This window comes from Uloborus diversus, chromosome 5, assembly GCF_026930045.1.
Source record: "Uloborus diversus isolate 005 chromosome 5, Udiv.v.3.1, whole genome shotgun sequence".
In the NCBI taxonomy this organism is placed as follows: Eukaryota; Metazoa; Arthropoda; class Arachnida; order Araneae; family Uloboridae; genus Uloborus; species Uloborus diversus.
In genome coordinates this window covers 123,554,789-123,567,262 of record NC_072735.1, presented here as the reverse complement: position 1 = coordinate 123,567,262, position 12,474 = coordinate 123,554,789, and the positions used below count along the sequence as shown (strand labels likewise).

Below are 12,474 nucleotides of genomic sequence, written 5' to 3'. Positions count from 1 at the left end.
CTTTTTTTGGAAACTTTTACTTTGATATTGAGCAAATTTTCTTGAGAGAGGGGAACCAAATATTTCCAGGACCTGGGCATCGCATTCGCAAGAGCAGGGTCGCCCCCCCCCCCCCTTATTTTCCAGAAGTGGGCCGACTGCTCCACACAAAAAAGAAATCCTTTCAGTCTGAAAAAAATTAGAATAGTGGTTAATAAATGAATAAGCAGAACAAAAGTGAGGAAGAAAAGTTGTTTTTTTCTTTAAAATTTAAAAATAAATGCAATCTTAAAATGTTATTTAGAAACATCTATCGAGATTCTGCAACTTAAGATTACCTAACTATAAGGGCTGTCGACTTTCAACCAGTTTTCTAACAAAGTAAAAGTATTCAGAATGGGCGCGAGCAAAATCATATGCATGGGGAGACACTTGCATCACCAAACTCTTTTTTAAACTAAAACAACTTTTTTGAGAAAGAAAAAAAAAATCACTAAGTATGTGATATAGGCTCCTTTGTTTAAATTGTCGGATGGATTTTTTTCTTGTAGTTTTGAGTAACATTTGTCTGTGAGGAAAGTAACCTGATTTTTTGCACACTGATTCACTAATTTTTGTGTGAGTTTGTGAGAGATAATTTATAAAAAGGGAGATAACCTATTATATATATATTCTGAAATTATATTTGAAGTATCTGATCAACTAAAAATTCTCAAACAGTGCCACTCATAACTGTTAACCCTAAATTATATAAACATCAGAGACCACATTCCACCCAAAGAATTCAAATTCCATGTATTAAAATTAGCCATCCAATTCTAACTACTTCTGAATTCTATCACCAGATCTTTAAAATGCTAACTGCTCTGCAAACAGCACCCATGACTAATGGGGGCTGTTCCAACTAGCCATTTCAGTATGTGTTGAATGTTAATTATCTACTTAAATTTTAAATCAATGAACTATGTTTGGTAGCTCTGGTTCATTTTCTTTTTAAGTATGTATACATTTATTGTTTATTTATGTAATTTCTGAAGCAATGATCCTCCCTCCCCTCCAACTTGTTAACTCATATCTTAGTAATGACATTTTCCAAAACTAGAAGCTGGAATGTAAGCAGAGTCTGTACTCCCAACATCCACCACATAGATCTTTTTAATCTGACTTAAGCTACATGGAAAGAAGAATTAATTTGTCTGATTGATAAAATTGAAAAGGGAAATATCCAGTTTTGGAGGATGTTAAAAGATCAGATACAATATTGTAAAATTTCCACTCTTTAGTTTAGGCAAAAGTTGCTTTAACTAATTAAGTTATCCATTCCAGTAAACTTTTGCAACTGTTTGTCATAATCATTAAAAGTGAAAACATTAGCAAGTAACATAACCTTATAAATTGTCAAAACATCCAAATCTTTTAAAGAGAATCCTAAAAAGCAAGCATTTCACATTTTTAGGCTTGATAATAGTCAGGGCCATATAAAAAATGATTGACATAATTCATATTTTGATTAAATAATTTTATTTGATTATGAGGAAAAAAGTCATATTTTTAAAAAATAAGTCTACACATTTTTTTACACCTATATTATTATACATGTCATTTTTTCTTAAAACGCCTCGTGTGTATTTTAGATTTTTTACGAACGAAAGAGTTATTTGTGTAACTTTCGTTTGAGTCTAAAGATTCTTCCCATTCCCTCTGCAATGTTTTCAACATCTTTGGAGTTATAAGACCTTGAGCCAGAAGTTCTTGCGTAAGGCGGCCTTTTCCAAAATGTCTGGGTTTGATTTCAGTTGAGTCCTCTAGTTCATCCTCATCTACACTACTTGCAGAATCTAAGACATTGAATTTATGTTTTTATTTCATGTGAATCTTATATACTTAACATCATTAATTTAAGAGAACGTTTATCAAGTACATAGTATTGATATTTTAAAAAATCAAACTGTTGTTAATAACAGAGTTGGAAAGAGAAATTACAAATACAAATCACAGAAACATACATCAATCAAAGGCAAGGGAGGATTCAGGGGAGGGATAAGGGGTTAGCTGACCCCTCCCCCCCCCCGTGACAAGAACTTTATTATGGTTATTAATAAACTTCAACTGTTTAGATCTGAAAAAATAGTATATGGAATAACCTTTTTTTTTTTTTTTGCTATGTTCTGTAAGTTATTTCTTCTCAATGAGTCATAATTCAAAGGATTGACTGAGTTTGTTAACTGAGCTATTGCTGTCTTGAGTTTTTCATTTTCAAAAGAACAATAATCTCTAATCTGAGCTTAACGTTTTTTTCAGAGCAGTCTTCCACTTTAAACCACATGTCATGTGTGTGTGTTTTGTGTGTTTTTTCCAACAGTTTTACACTTGAGGTAGTGAGTAGCAAAGGGGTATAAGTGGCAAAAATAAAAATTTGGAAATAACCAATGCAAAAGGTATGTAAATCTCTCCTCTGTCTCGGGGGAAGAGAGAGTACTAGTAGCCCTGGTTAGGGTGTCCCAAGATATAATGGCGAAAAAAAAATTTGTGAAACCGAATACGCATACCCTCCAAATTTTTTCCTTTTCACCTCAGAAACATGAGAAAAAAGTTTTATTGCAGTAAAATAACGGGAACACGTGCCGACTTGAGGTCAAAGTTGAACCTGAAATCCTGTACAGCGACTACAGTGAAAATACTGCTAACTGTATAATTCTTTACTACACGTGACATCAATTTATTTAAAGCAGATATTTACAACAATATTAGACTACAAGAAACATTACTGTACATATTTTTATTTCGATGTTTGCTTTTTGCAGTCAGGATAGAGCTTCTGGTGCTCTTAAACGCAACGTAACACACATTGTTTTTGTTCCTTATCAGCTGTAAGCAAACCATGAAAGTCCTGCATCATTTTTACCTCTTTTTCAGCTGCATCGCTTACGGCTCTTAACATTGAGACAGTCTTTATCACATCAAAGCATGAAATATAATTGACCATACCATAAAAGCTGGATGAATTTTTGTAGAGCAGCTTTTGAAATAATTGGGTCCACATTTACGTACACTTTTTCAAACAGCACAAATCTTTGTTGGGTGCTTTTAGTGCCAAAATGCATTGAAGCCATGGTTTCACGTATATTGTTACTACAAAAAAAGGACACATAACAATGTTTCATTTTCCTTCGTATCTAATTTTAGTTGTGAACTAAATAGTAATAGTTGAAGGGAGTAAATCGCTCGAGCCGTCTATCGAGCTTGGAGCATGGCTCCCGGTGGTCTTATTTTAAATTCATTTTCTGTATCTCCACCTAAATATATGATAGGCAGTTCTATCAACTCTTTATAGCCATCCCTGACCGTAATATTAGCGAGTTCAGCACGGTAAAAGTCAAATAAATTTTCCAAGTTAATGTACAATTCGGAACAACTCCGCAGCTCCTCCACAGCACTGTATTTTAGTGGGATAGATCAGTTCATATATATGATGGCGGCAAGCAAAGGAAAGCATTTCTCTATCAAATATTTGCTCAAGAATAGCGCAAGAACTACTGAAAGGACCTGTTTTGGAAGCTGCAGTATCACAACAAAAGAGTTTTGAACTTTGTCTTCAAGATTCCAATATAAAACTGCCTTTCAAACAGCCTGTTTTTGTTCTTTTCTTGTAGAATTATCCAGTTTAGACTCAGCAATGAGTTGTTTGTCACATCCTTATGAAATAACCATAGATAACCAATATTCATTTGATTTTTGAGCGCTCAAAGCAGGCAACATTTTCATATCCCAAGGTAAATTCACTACATGTGGTACCTCGTACTGAAAACCAATTTTATTCTTTCCTCGTGCTCCTTCCGCTTTTCGATTCGAATTCTTTGAATTGAAGATACCTATGGGAAATTCATCAATGTTACACCCAAGTGCATCAATAGTAGCTTCAAGAATAAACACATAATCTCGTATACTTTGACACCTGTCCAATGCATCAACTGACTTCGGAGTAATAAAATCGTTCCTCATTACATTTACTTGTTCCAGGTTCTGATAATTCTTGTTCCAGGTTCTGGAATGCTTGTTCCAGGTTCTGATATACTTGTTCCAGGTTCTAATATACTAGTTCCAGGTTCTAATATACTAGTTCCAGGTTCTGATAAACTTGTTCCAGGTACTGCTTTAAGGCCATTTCACATGGCGACCGAACCGTCCGTCCGTTCCGATATTTTTGCTGCCAAACTGGTTTTCGGAATCCGTTGCCATGACAGCACGCCGAATTTCTCGGCTCCCGTCACGTTCTGGCGATGCTGGATTTTGACGACCGTCCGATTCGGGGAGCGAATGTGATAGTCAATCAAAGGAGAGACGCCGTTTTTACTTTTGCAGGAATATTTCTCGTTTTGTTTACTGCTAGTTTCGTACAAAATTTGTGGTTATTTTTCAAAAGACAGTTGATGTTTTTCAAAATGAGAATGCCTTAGAAGTTATATGAGGGTTATTACTCAATTATCTTTATTTTGCGTGGAATGCTTAATTAGATATAATTACGTGAAAATTTAGTTTTGCAATTTGTTTTTTCGTTGAAAAATAATTCCACAGCTCATAGTAACTTGCAAAACCAGCTTCTAACGCTAAACATTGGCAGTGGGACCATTAACGAAACTTATTATTATTATTTTTTAATTAGTCAGTAGAAGTTTTTGAATCATTGTTTCGAAATGTGATGAAGCAAATCATATTTTAACCAAAAAAAAAAAAAAAAATCATACAAGTTAAATCTTTTATGGTTACGCGTTAAAATGTCGTCAGATCCTAATGATATTAAACTGTCTTAAACATTTGCTGGACTTTTCAAACTTTTGAATAAATAGGCTTTGCCACGAACTTATTCATGAACATAATATGTGCTATTTTGTCAGAAATATCCTGACATTTTCAAAAATTGTCACTTTTTTGGATTTCTGGATAAATATAATGATCGAATTTTTTTGTAGAGTATGCTTTAGCTCACTTCCCAGTAAAAATTTAGTTACGCAACATATTTAAGAATCCAACAACAAATTGAAGAAATCAAAGTTTTTTATCGATCATCCTGAATCGTAAAAAGAGGAAATTTGTACCCAAATTTATCTCAATATAAATATTTTAAGAACACTGTTTGTAAATTTAAGAAATAAATAGTAATTCAAGTGAAAATCTATGTTAAAATATAGAGAAAACTCCTTTATTTAAAGAACAATGTTTATATATTTAAGGGGGTTTTTTTGCTATTTTTAACAACATTTTTTCAGTTCTTAAGAGCATTTTTATAGATTTTTTAGGCCATCAAAGTCCGGGACCTAATCATAAAACGCTCAGTTATTACTAAACGATTGAAATATTAGACCAAAAATTTTTTTTAATGTTTTAAGAGACGAAGAGTGCTCTAGCTTGAACTTATATGAAATATCAACACCTATTGTAGTAGTATCGAATCGAAGTTTCATCTGTTGCATGCCTAGATTAATTTCAAACTAAATAGATTTTTTTATGTATAGTTGTCATTAAATTTTTACTTTTTTGCGAAAACTTCACCAGCAAGTTTTTTCAAAATATTTGAACATTTAATCTTTCTCTCATATATTCTATTGAAGATCAAGGGGGGGGGGGGGGGGTAGGGAGGAGTGGAATGTAGTACAGATGCTTTTTTTTATGTACAATTCTCATTCAATTTTTACTTTTTTGCTAAAACTTCAACCAACAAGTTTTTCAGAAAAAAAAGTATAATAATAATAATATTTCTCTCTTAAATTCTATTAAATATAAGAGGGTGGGGGAGGTGTGTAAACACGTTTTTGACAGAGATGTTGTAGACAGAAATTTGATAAATTTTCTGTTACACTATTTGCTTACCCTTATCATTCGGCCATTTTAATTTCTACTGCCCCAAATTCTTTTAAACTTTCAGAGTGATCCTACTAACCGCTTGCTTGACGTTCGTGACAAACAATAATGTATTTTTTAAAGGCTTATTGCAATCACAGCAACATCGCTTATAACTTCTTGTTAATTTTATTTTGATTAGGAGAGCAACAAAAGAACGGCATTAGATGCGCGCTCTTCATCCCTAGCGGGGGAACACCTTTACGTGGCTATCGGACGGAGCTAGTATGAATGTTGCAATATTTTCACACCCGTCCATCACGTCCGATAAATCGGAACGGGCGGACGGATCGGTCGCCATGTGAATCGGCCTTTATATGTTTCAGGGAAATCTTCTGAATTAATATTTTTACTAGAGCTCGAAGAGGAATTTTCTTGTACAGGTTCATACAATTCCGAGGATATTGAAGCGGAATCGTATTTCATGCGCCTGTTTTCTTCTTTGACAGCTCTGCCTGAATACTTCTTGCAGTTTTTTGTTTTGTATTTTTTTGTAAGTCTCTCTAAATTTGATACAGATTTTTAAGGTTATTCACACAATTTGGCAACGATTTGGTGGGAATGCGTGCCTTTTCCCAAAAGATGATGCATTTTGGAATAGCGAGATTTGCACTTTCACTGATGGTTAAATTTACTTCACGAATGTTATAAAACAAAACAGACAGAACTTGTCCGTTAGAGGGAAGTTTCAAACCTGTAATTTTGTGTTTTACGACTCCTATTAAAAATATCTCTTTTTTCGAACTTCGCAACTCCAGTGCCATGTTTCGTTCCCTATGGAACGACTATATTGCGCTCGCTGACCGGAATGTATTCGTACTGACACGTTTGACGGTTTGAAAATTGCCACGGATAAGCCCCCCCCCCCCTCTCCCCAACATATGTTTTTTCTGTTTTCATTTGTTTTCTGTGTACTATTTACAGCTGTTTTGAGCTTCGCAAAGTATCGCGTCGCCAGCGTTCGCTTGCTTATGAATACACGTGCTATTTGCACGTTTAGGCCTTTAGGCGCAAGTCGGCACGGGTTACCGTGCTTCAAATTGCATGAAACTTTTTTTACAACGGTTTTGATGTAAAAGGAAAAAAATAAGAGGGTATGCGTTTAAAAAAAATGACTTTCATTTTTTTGGGACACCCTAGCCCTGGTAGGTGCTGCTGTATAGCATGATTTAAAAAAAAATCAATGAAAGCCTACCTAAGACGTAATCTTTATACACGTTTTATTCAAAACTTGAAAATGTCCACTTACATCCCTTTGCTTTTCACTGCCTCAAATGTAATCTCATATATTCAAAGCTATAATAAGGCTTAAGACAAAACATAAGATTTATGAAAATACTCATGCTGGAAAACTTAATCCTTTATCTAGGTATTAAAAAGGTAATTAGTCATCAAAAATAATGTATAATAATAAACTTAAGTTATTCCCTTTATATTTAATCATTTTCACCACACTTTTCTGAGATATGTTTCACTTTGTGCTTGGTAAGGTACAAAAAGAGATGAATCAAATGCTGATAGTATTTAAAAGTTTATTCTTTCTGCAGTCACTTTATTTCTTTCAATAAATTTTGTGTAAATAGTATTATCAATGAACAGAATTAATCATTTATTAGCTAAAACTTATTCTGTCAATTGTATTTTGCTCTTAATTCACACTTTTTAAAAATCTGTCTCACTTTACTCTTATCCTCTAATTTCAAGTTCATTTTAGAGGAAGAATATTCTTCTATAGCTGCTAACACTGAAAGCTGAAAATGAGGAAGTTCTGCGCGTAAAATTCAGGAGACATTGCATGAATAAATAGGACACAAACTTGAGCGTAAAAGGGATTTGTAAAAATAGTAGAAATTTCTTAAATTACATCTGTATAGCACCTGAAATTTGGCATTCAGAAGTCTGGCAGGATCCACAATTTGGAAACAGAGATTGCTTTTATTACATTTTTGAAGTTAAAAAAATTACAATGTTAAGGATAAATAAAATATTTTAAAAGTAGCATTAAAAGTTTGTTTTCTTTTACAAGTGATAATAAACATTTTTTTGCAGCAGGTAAAGATTTAGGACATTCAGGGGGAAAATCGGGAATGTCTTAACACATTTTTTGGGGAAATAACAAATTTAAAAAGAAGGAAAATGAAATAAACATGTATCAAAAATTACCTTTTCATATTGGTGTATGAAAAGGCTTCTCTTTTTCAACTGCAATCGTTTTGCTGTAAGAAAATTTTCCAGAATTCTAATCACTGAAAATCCCCCTATTTAAGGGACTTCTGTCTTTTTGATGAAAATTCAGGCGATATTTACTTCATTAGGGGGTCCAGGAGAAGCTATCAAAATCCAGTAGTCTCCGGAATAAATCGAAAGAGTTGGACAACAGCTATGTTGTTCTTGCCTATGAGGTTCACTAGCGCAGCTAGAAAAACCTTTTGGAGGTTTTTTTTTTTTTAATCAAAATACCTTCTGGAGGGTTTTTTTTTTTTTTTTTGTAATCAAAATTACCTTCATTAGGGTTTTTTTGATCAAAAATACCTTTTGAAAGGGGTTTCTATATCCAAACAGCCCTTTTATATGTTTAAACTACCATATTAGAATACGCATTTACGTTAAAACCAATGCCTCTGGGGAGTGTTTTTACCCCCAGAACTCCCCCTTCACTGCACCAATGATGAAGTTGTATCAAAGGATAACAAAAATTACTTCAAAATTGAAAGAGGACTTACATCTATCTTTTTCCCTTACTTCCTCATTGCCATTATCCTCGTCCAAGTGAGTCGCAACTTCTCCAGCTTTTAAAAGATGGGTGATGTTAAACACACCTTGCTGAATAATTTCGTCTAGTTCGCGCTGAATACTGCGTACTGCTTGGACATCAGGGAAAAGATCTGGAAAGCGATAACTGTAAAAAAAAATAATAATGCTGAGTACTTAAATGCTTACATAAGAATTGAGATGAGATTTGAGCAACTGTTCGAAGATAAGGTATTTTTCTATTAAAGGTGGAGCTTTTGGCAATTTTAAATAATTTATCACTACTGCAAACTAAAATTTTTGTGGCTGATGACATTTGATTTCTAAATTTCAGGGTTGCCATATACTTTTAGATCTTGCAATTGCTTCAAGCAATTTTTCTATTGAAACCAAGGTTGAAATAAAACAAGTCGCCAAACCAAGTACCTGTATCGGAAAAGTAACGCAGATAATAAATGGCACATAATTGTGACATCCATAGACTTTTGCTTGAGGTATTGTGTTAGCCCATATCAGGGCTGGATTTGGAAGTGTGGAGTCCCTGGGGCAACGAAGGAGTAGAGGCCCCTAATCAAGGTTCGAAAAGATCATCATATTTTCGAAAAGATCCGATACTTTGATATATATCCGAATACTTTGATATATAAATATATATATATATATATATATATATATATATGATATTTTCGATCAGCACTTTAATAGTAAATACATCCTGAAGATGCTATTTTTTTTAAATATTATTATTATTATAATTTATAGGGGAGAAAAAACGTAAAATTTGCTGACCCGTGAAAGTTAGGATATTTTGAAAAAAATTTATTGTGGGGGCCCCTTTGTTGTGGAGGCCCCGGGGCAGTAGCCCCGCCTGCCCTCCCCTAAATCTGGCCCTGGCCCATATACTCAGCCCCTTGGTTGCAATTGAGTGGAGATTTCTTGGAAAAATACAATAAAATCAAAATCTTGATTTGCTAAGAATTGCACAATAATAAAGAAAGATGTCTGATAAACTTGGCTTTATAATGAGCAACTCTGGCTTTATCTGAGTTTTACTGTTGGCAAAAGTATTAAATATGACAAAAATATAAAACTTGAGAAGAGAAAGTGAGTGAATGAAATCAAGTGTTAAAAGACATTTTTTAATTCATGAAATGCAAATAAAAATGTAAAATTGATTGCCTCAAATTCTTTATTTTATTTCTAACTTCTTAATATAAGAAAACTTTAGTAGGAGAATAAGAACGAATAAAATTTAAAACATTTTAGAGAACATTAAAACTTCTTTTGATTTTTTTTTTTTTTTTTTTTTGCCTCAGGATTTTTTTAAATACTAATTCCATATTTAATATAGTAAAAAATACTACATTATTTTAAAGATTTATTTGTAGTTTTTCTCTAACAAAGACAATTTTCTCATTTTCCTTTTTTTTTTTAAAGCTTTTTATACCGCTACTGACAGAAGAAAATATATCCAATGAATTATGTATACATATTTAAGGAGGAAAAAAAATATTTCACATAAGTTTAAATACAATATGATCAGTACTTTCTGAAACAAAGATAAGAATAGAATGCTTGCTATAAAATGCAATTATTAAAAATTTAATGAACATCTTCAAAACATCAATTAGTTTCCCACTAATAAATTAGCAACGAAATCTATTTTCACATCTATTTTTCAACTATATCATAAGTTTGATAAAATCATTACTATCATAGCACTTGTAAAATAAAAAACATTTTAAAATTAAAAAAAAAAATTTATAGGATATTTTATTACTGTTTGTTACCAATAAAAACTTAATATAGAACTGAAACTTAGAATTATATTAAAACCTAATAAGAACATATTTATCATGCAAATATTTCAATGTAAAATATAAAAATAAATTTTTTTAACTGGATTCTTGTTGAAATAATAATAATAATTTGATTATTTATAACATTAAAAACTTGTATAAAAATGTACATTAAAAATATCCCTGTTATAATCTCAAATCACCAAGGATTCAAGTTAAGAAAACATTTGCTTCTACAAAACAGTATGTGTTGTAAGTCTTGATAGCTTTTACACCTTATTTTGAGAAATAAGTGAATATTTCAAACTTGTGAGCAAGATAAGCGACCAATATGAAATATTTTACCTTAGCCATAAATATAAGTCTAACACATCAAACACAGCCTCTTGATGAACCAAGTCGACAATATTCTGAGGAGCTGAAAAAGGCCATCCAATTGTCCTGCATAATTTTTCTACAGTTAGAGGTTCATTCTGACTGTACTGCTTGGAAAACTGGTAAAAGATACAAATGCATCAAAACAAATTTTAAAAATACATACATATGCATATATATTTAAAAATATGTGCATATAAAAAGATTTCTAATACAGCAAAAAACAACAAAAGTTAATACAGTGGATCAAAAATTTTTCCTCATACAAGAGAGATGCTCACAAAACAGGTTTTTTTTTTTTTTTTTTTTTAAATGAATATAAATAAAATTGTGCTTTACATTTTTACTGCTATGCAATTTTAGTTTTGCAAAGGTCAATAAAATATTCATTGCTTTTTCATCAGGCTATACAGGGAGACAGGGGCGGATTTACAGTCTGTTCAAGGTGGTGGCGGTTGAAAACTGTAAAGGTTATTCTTCCCCAAAAAACCTGTTATGTAGGGGTCAGGGGGTCAACTGCCTCCCCCCTTTATCCTGTTTTTTAAATACTTATCACATCTCACGAACTTATCGACCCCTTTAAGTCTCAAATCTCCTCTTTATGGGTTTTTACCCCCAGGGTTTGATAATCACTGTTCTAAGCAATAGCAATGTATTATTATACTAGTATAGTGTAGTCCATGAAAGAAAAAGGTTGGAAGACACTTTTAGAAACATAAAAATTATTAAATTTCAAAAAAGGGGGAAGGGCCAAGCTTAAGTTCAAATTAAAAAGTACGTAACGCAGTCAATCCTCGACTACACTAACAGTCTAAACTTAATTTGAAGCAAATTTGTGAAATGTACTTGATTGAAATTAGTAGCGACTGCTAGTAATTCCTTCAATTCCACATTATTGGTTTTAGAAAATGACGGTCACGGAGGGGGCGGTCGCCCTCACCGGCCCCCTAGTAAATCCGCCACAGCCTAAAATTAGTCAAATTTTGAAGGGGGTTAGAGGGGACGATAACAGGCAAGAATCAATTGGATACAAATGGTAGCAAACACAATCCTGATGCTCTACATGCTCAGACAGAAAATAATGAATGTCAAACAGGTCATGGATAAAGATACAATTTTTCACAACAATTAAGCTTTTAAAGAAGGTTTAAAACAGTTGTTGAGCAATGTGAACTGCGGCTATGTTACACACGTTGTAATGACAATGCACCCACCATCACAATGACAAGCCATTCTGACAAGCTTTTATCAATCTGTGCGCTGTCATTGGGATAAGTGCATGCCAGCCGCAGACTGCAGATTTCAACTTTAAGAATAAAATGCAGTGTAAAATCATCTTTGTGATATAATTTATCACTATTTCTGAGCTGTTATTTTTCTGGATATGTATGTAGTTTGGAACTACAGTATAACCTTGATTTAATGATTGTCAAGTGATTGGAAAAAAATATCAATAAATGAAGGATATCATTACATTGAAGAGCAGACACATTCAATGTAGTCAAATCCGGACCAGTGAAATGAATCGTTAAATTGAGTTAACCGTTAAACCAGGAATCGTTAAATCAAAGTTAAACTGTATATGTTCCTGCATGGTTCTTGGTTGCTAGTTTCAGCCCCTCTAATGCCCTGCAAATCATGGCTATGATTTTACGATTTGGTGGTAACAAAA

General features: G+C 32.9%; 1 protein-coding gene across 1 annotated transcript in view; it reads right to left on the bottom strand.

The window, feature by feature from the left end:
* Window positions 1–1,490: 1,490 nt before the first annotated feature.
* The window catches only part of LOC129223118 (ATP-dependent RNA helicase SUV3 homolog, mitochondrial-like), a 29,919-nt gene continuing 18,935 nt past the window's right edge, over window positions 1,491–12,474 (bottom strand). Inside the window, exons 10-12 of the mRNA XM_054857683.1 lie at window positions 10,773–10,921; window positions 8,601–8,776; window positions 1,491–1,817 (exon numbers count right to left, since the gene is read on the bottom strand). Of these exons, the coding sequence (XP_054713658.1) occupies window positions 1,579–1,817; window positions 8,601–8,776; window positions 10,773–10,921 (564 nt within the window). The 3' untranslated portion in view covers window positions 1,491–1,578. The remainder of the gene's footprint in view (window positions 1,818–8,600; window positions 8,777–10,772; window positions 10,922–12,474) is intronic.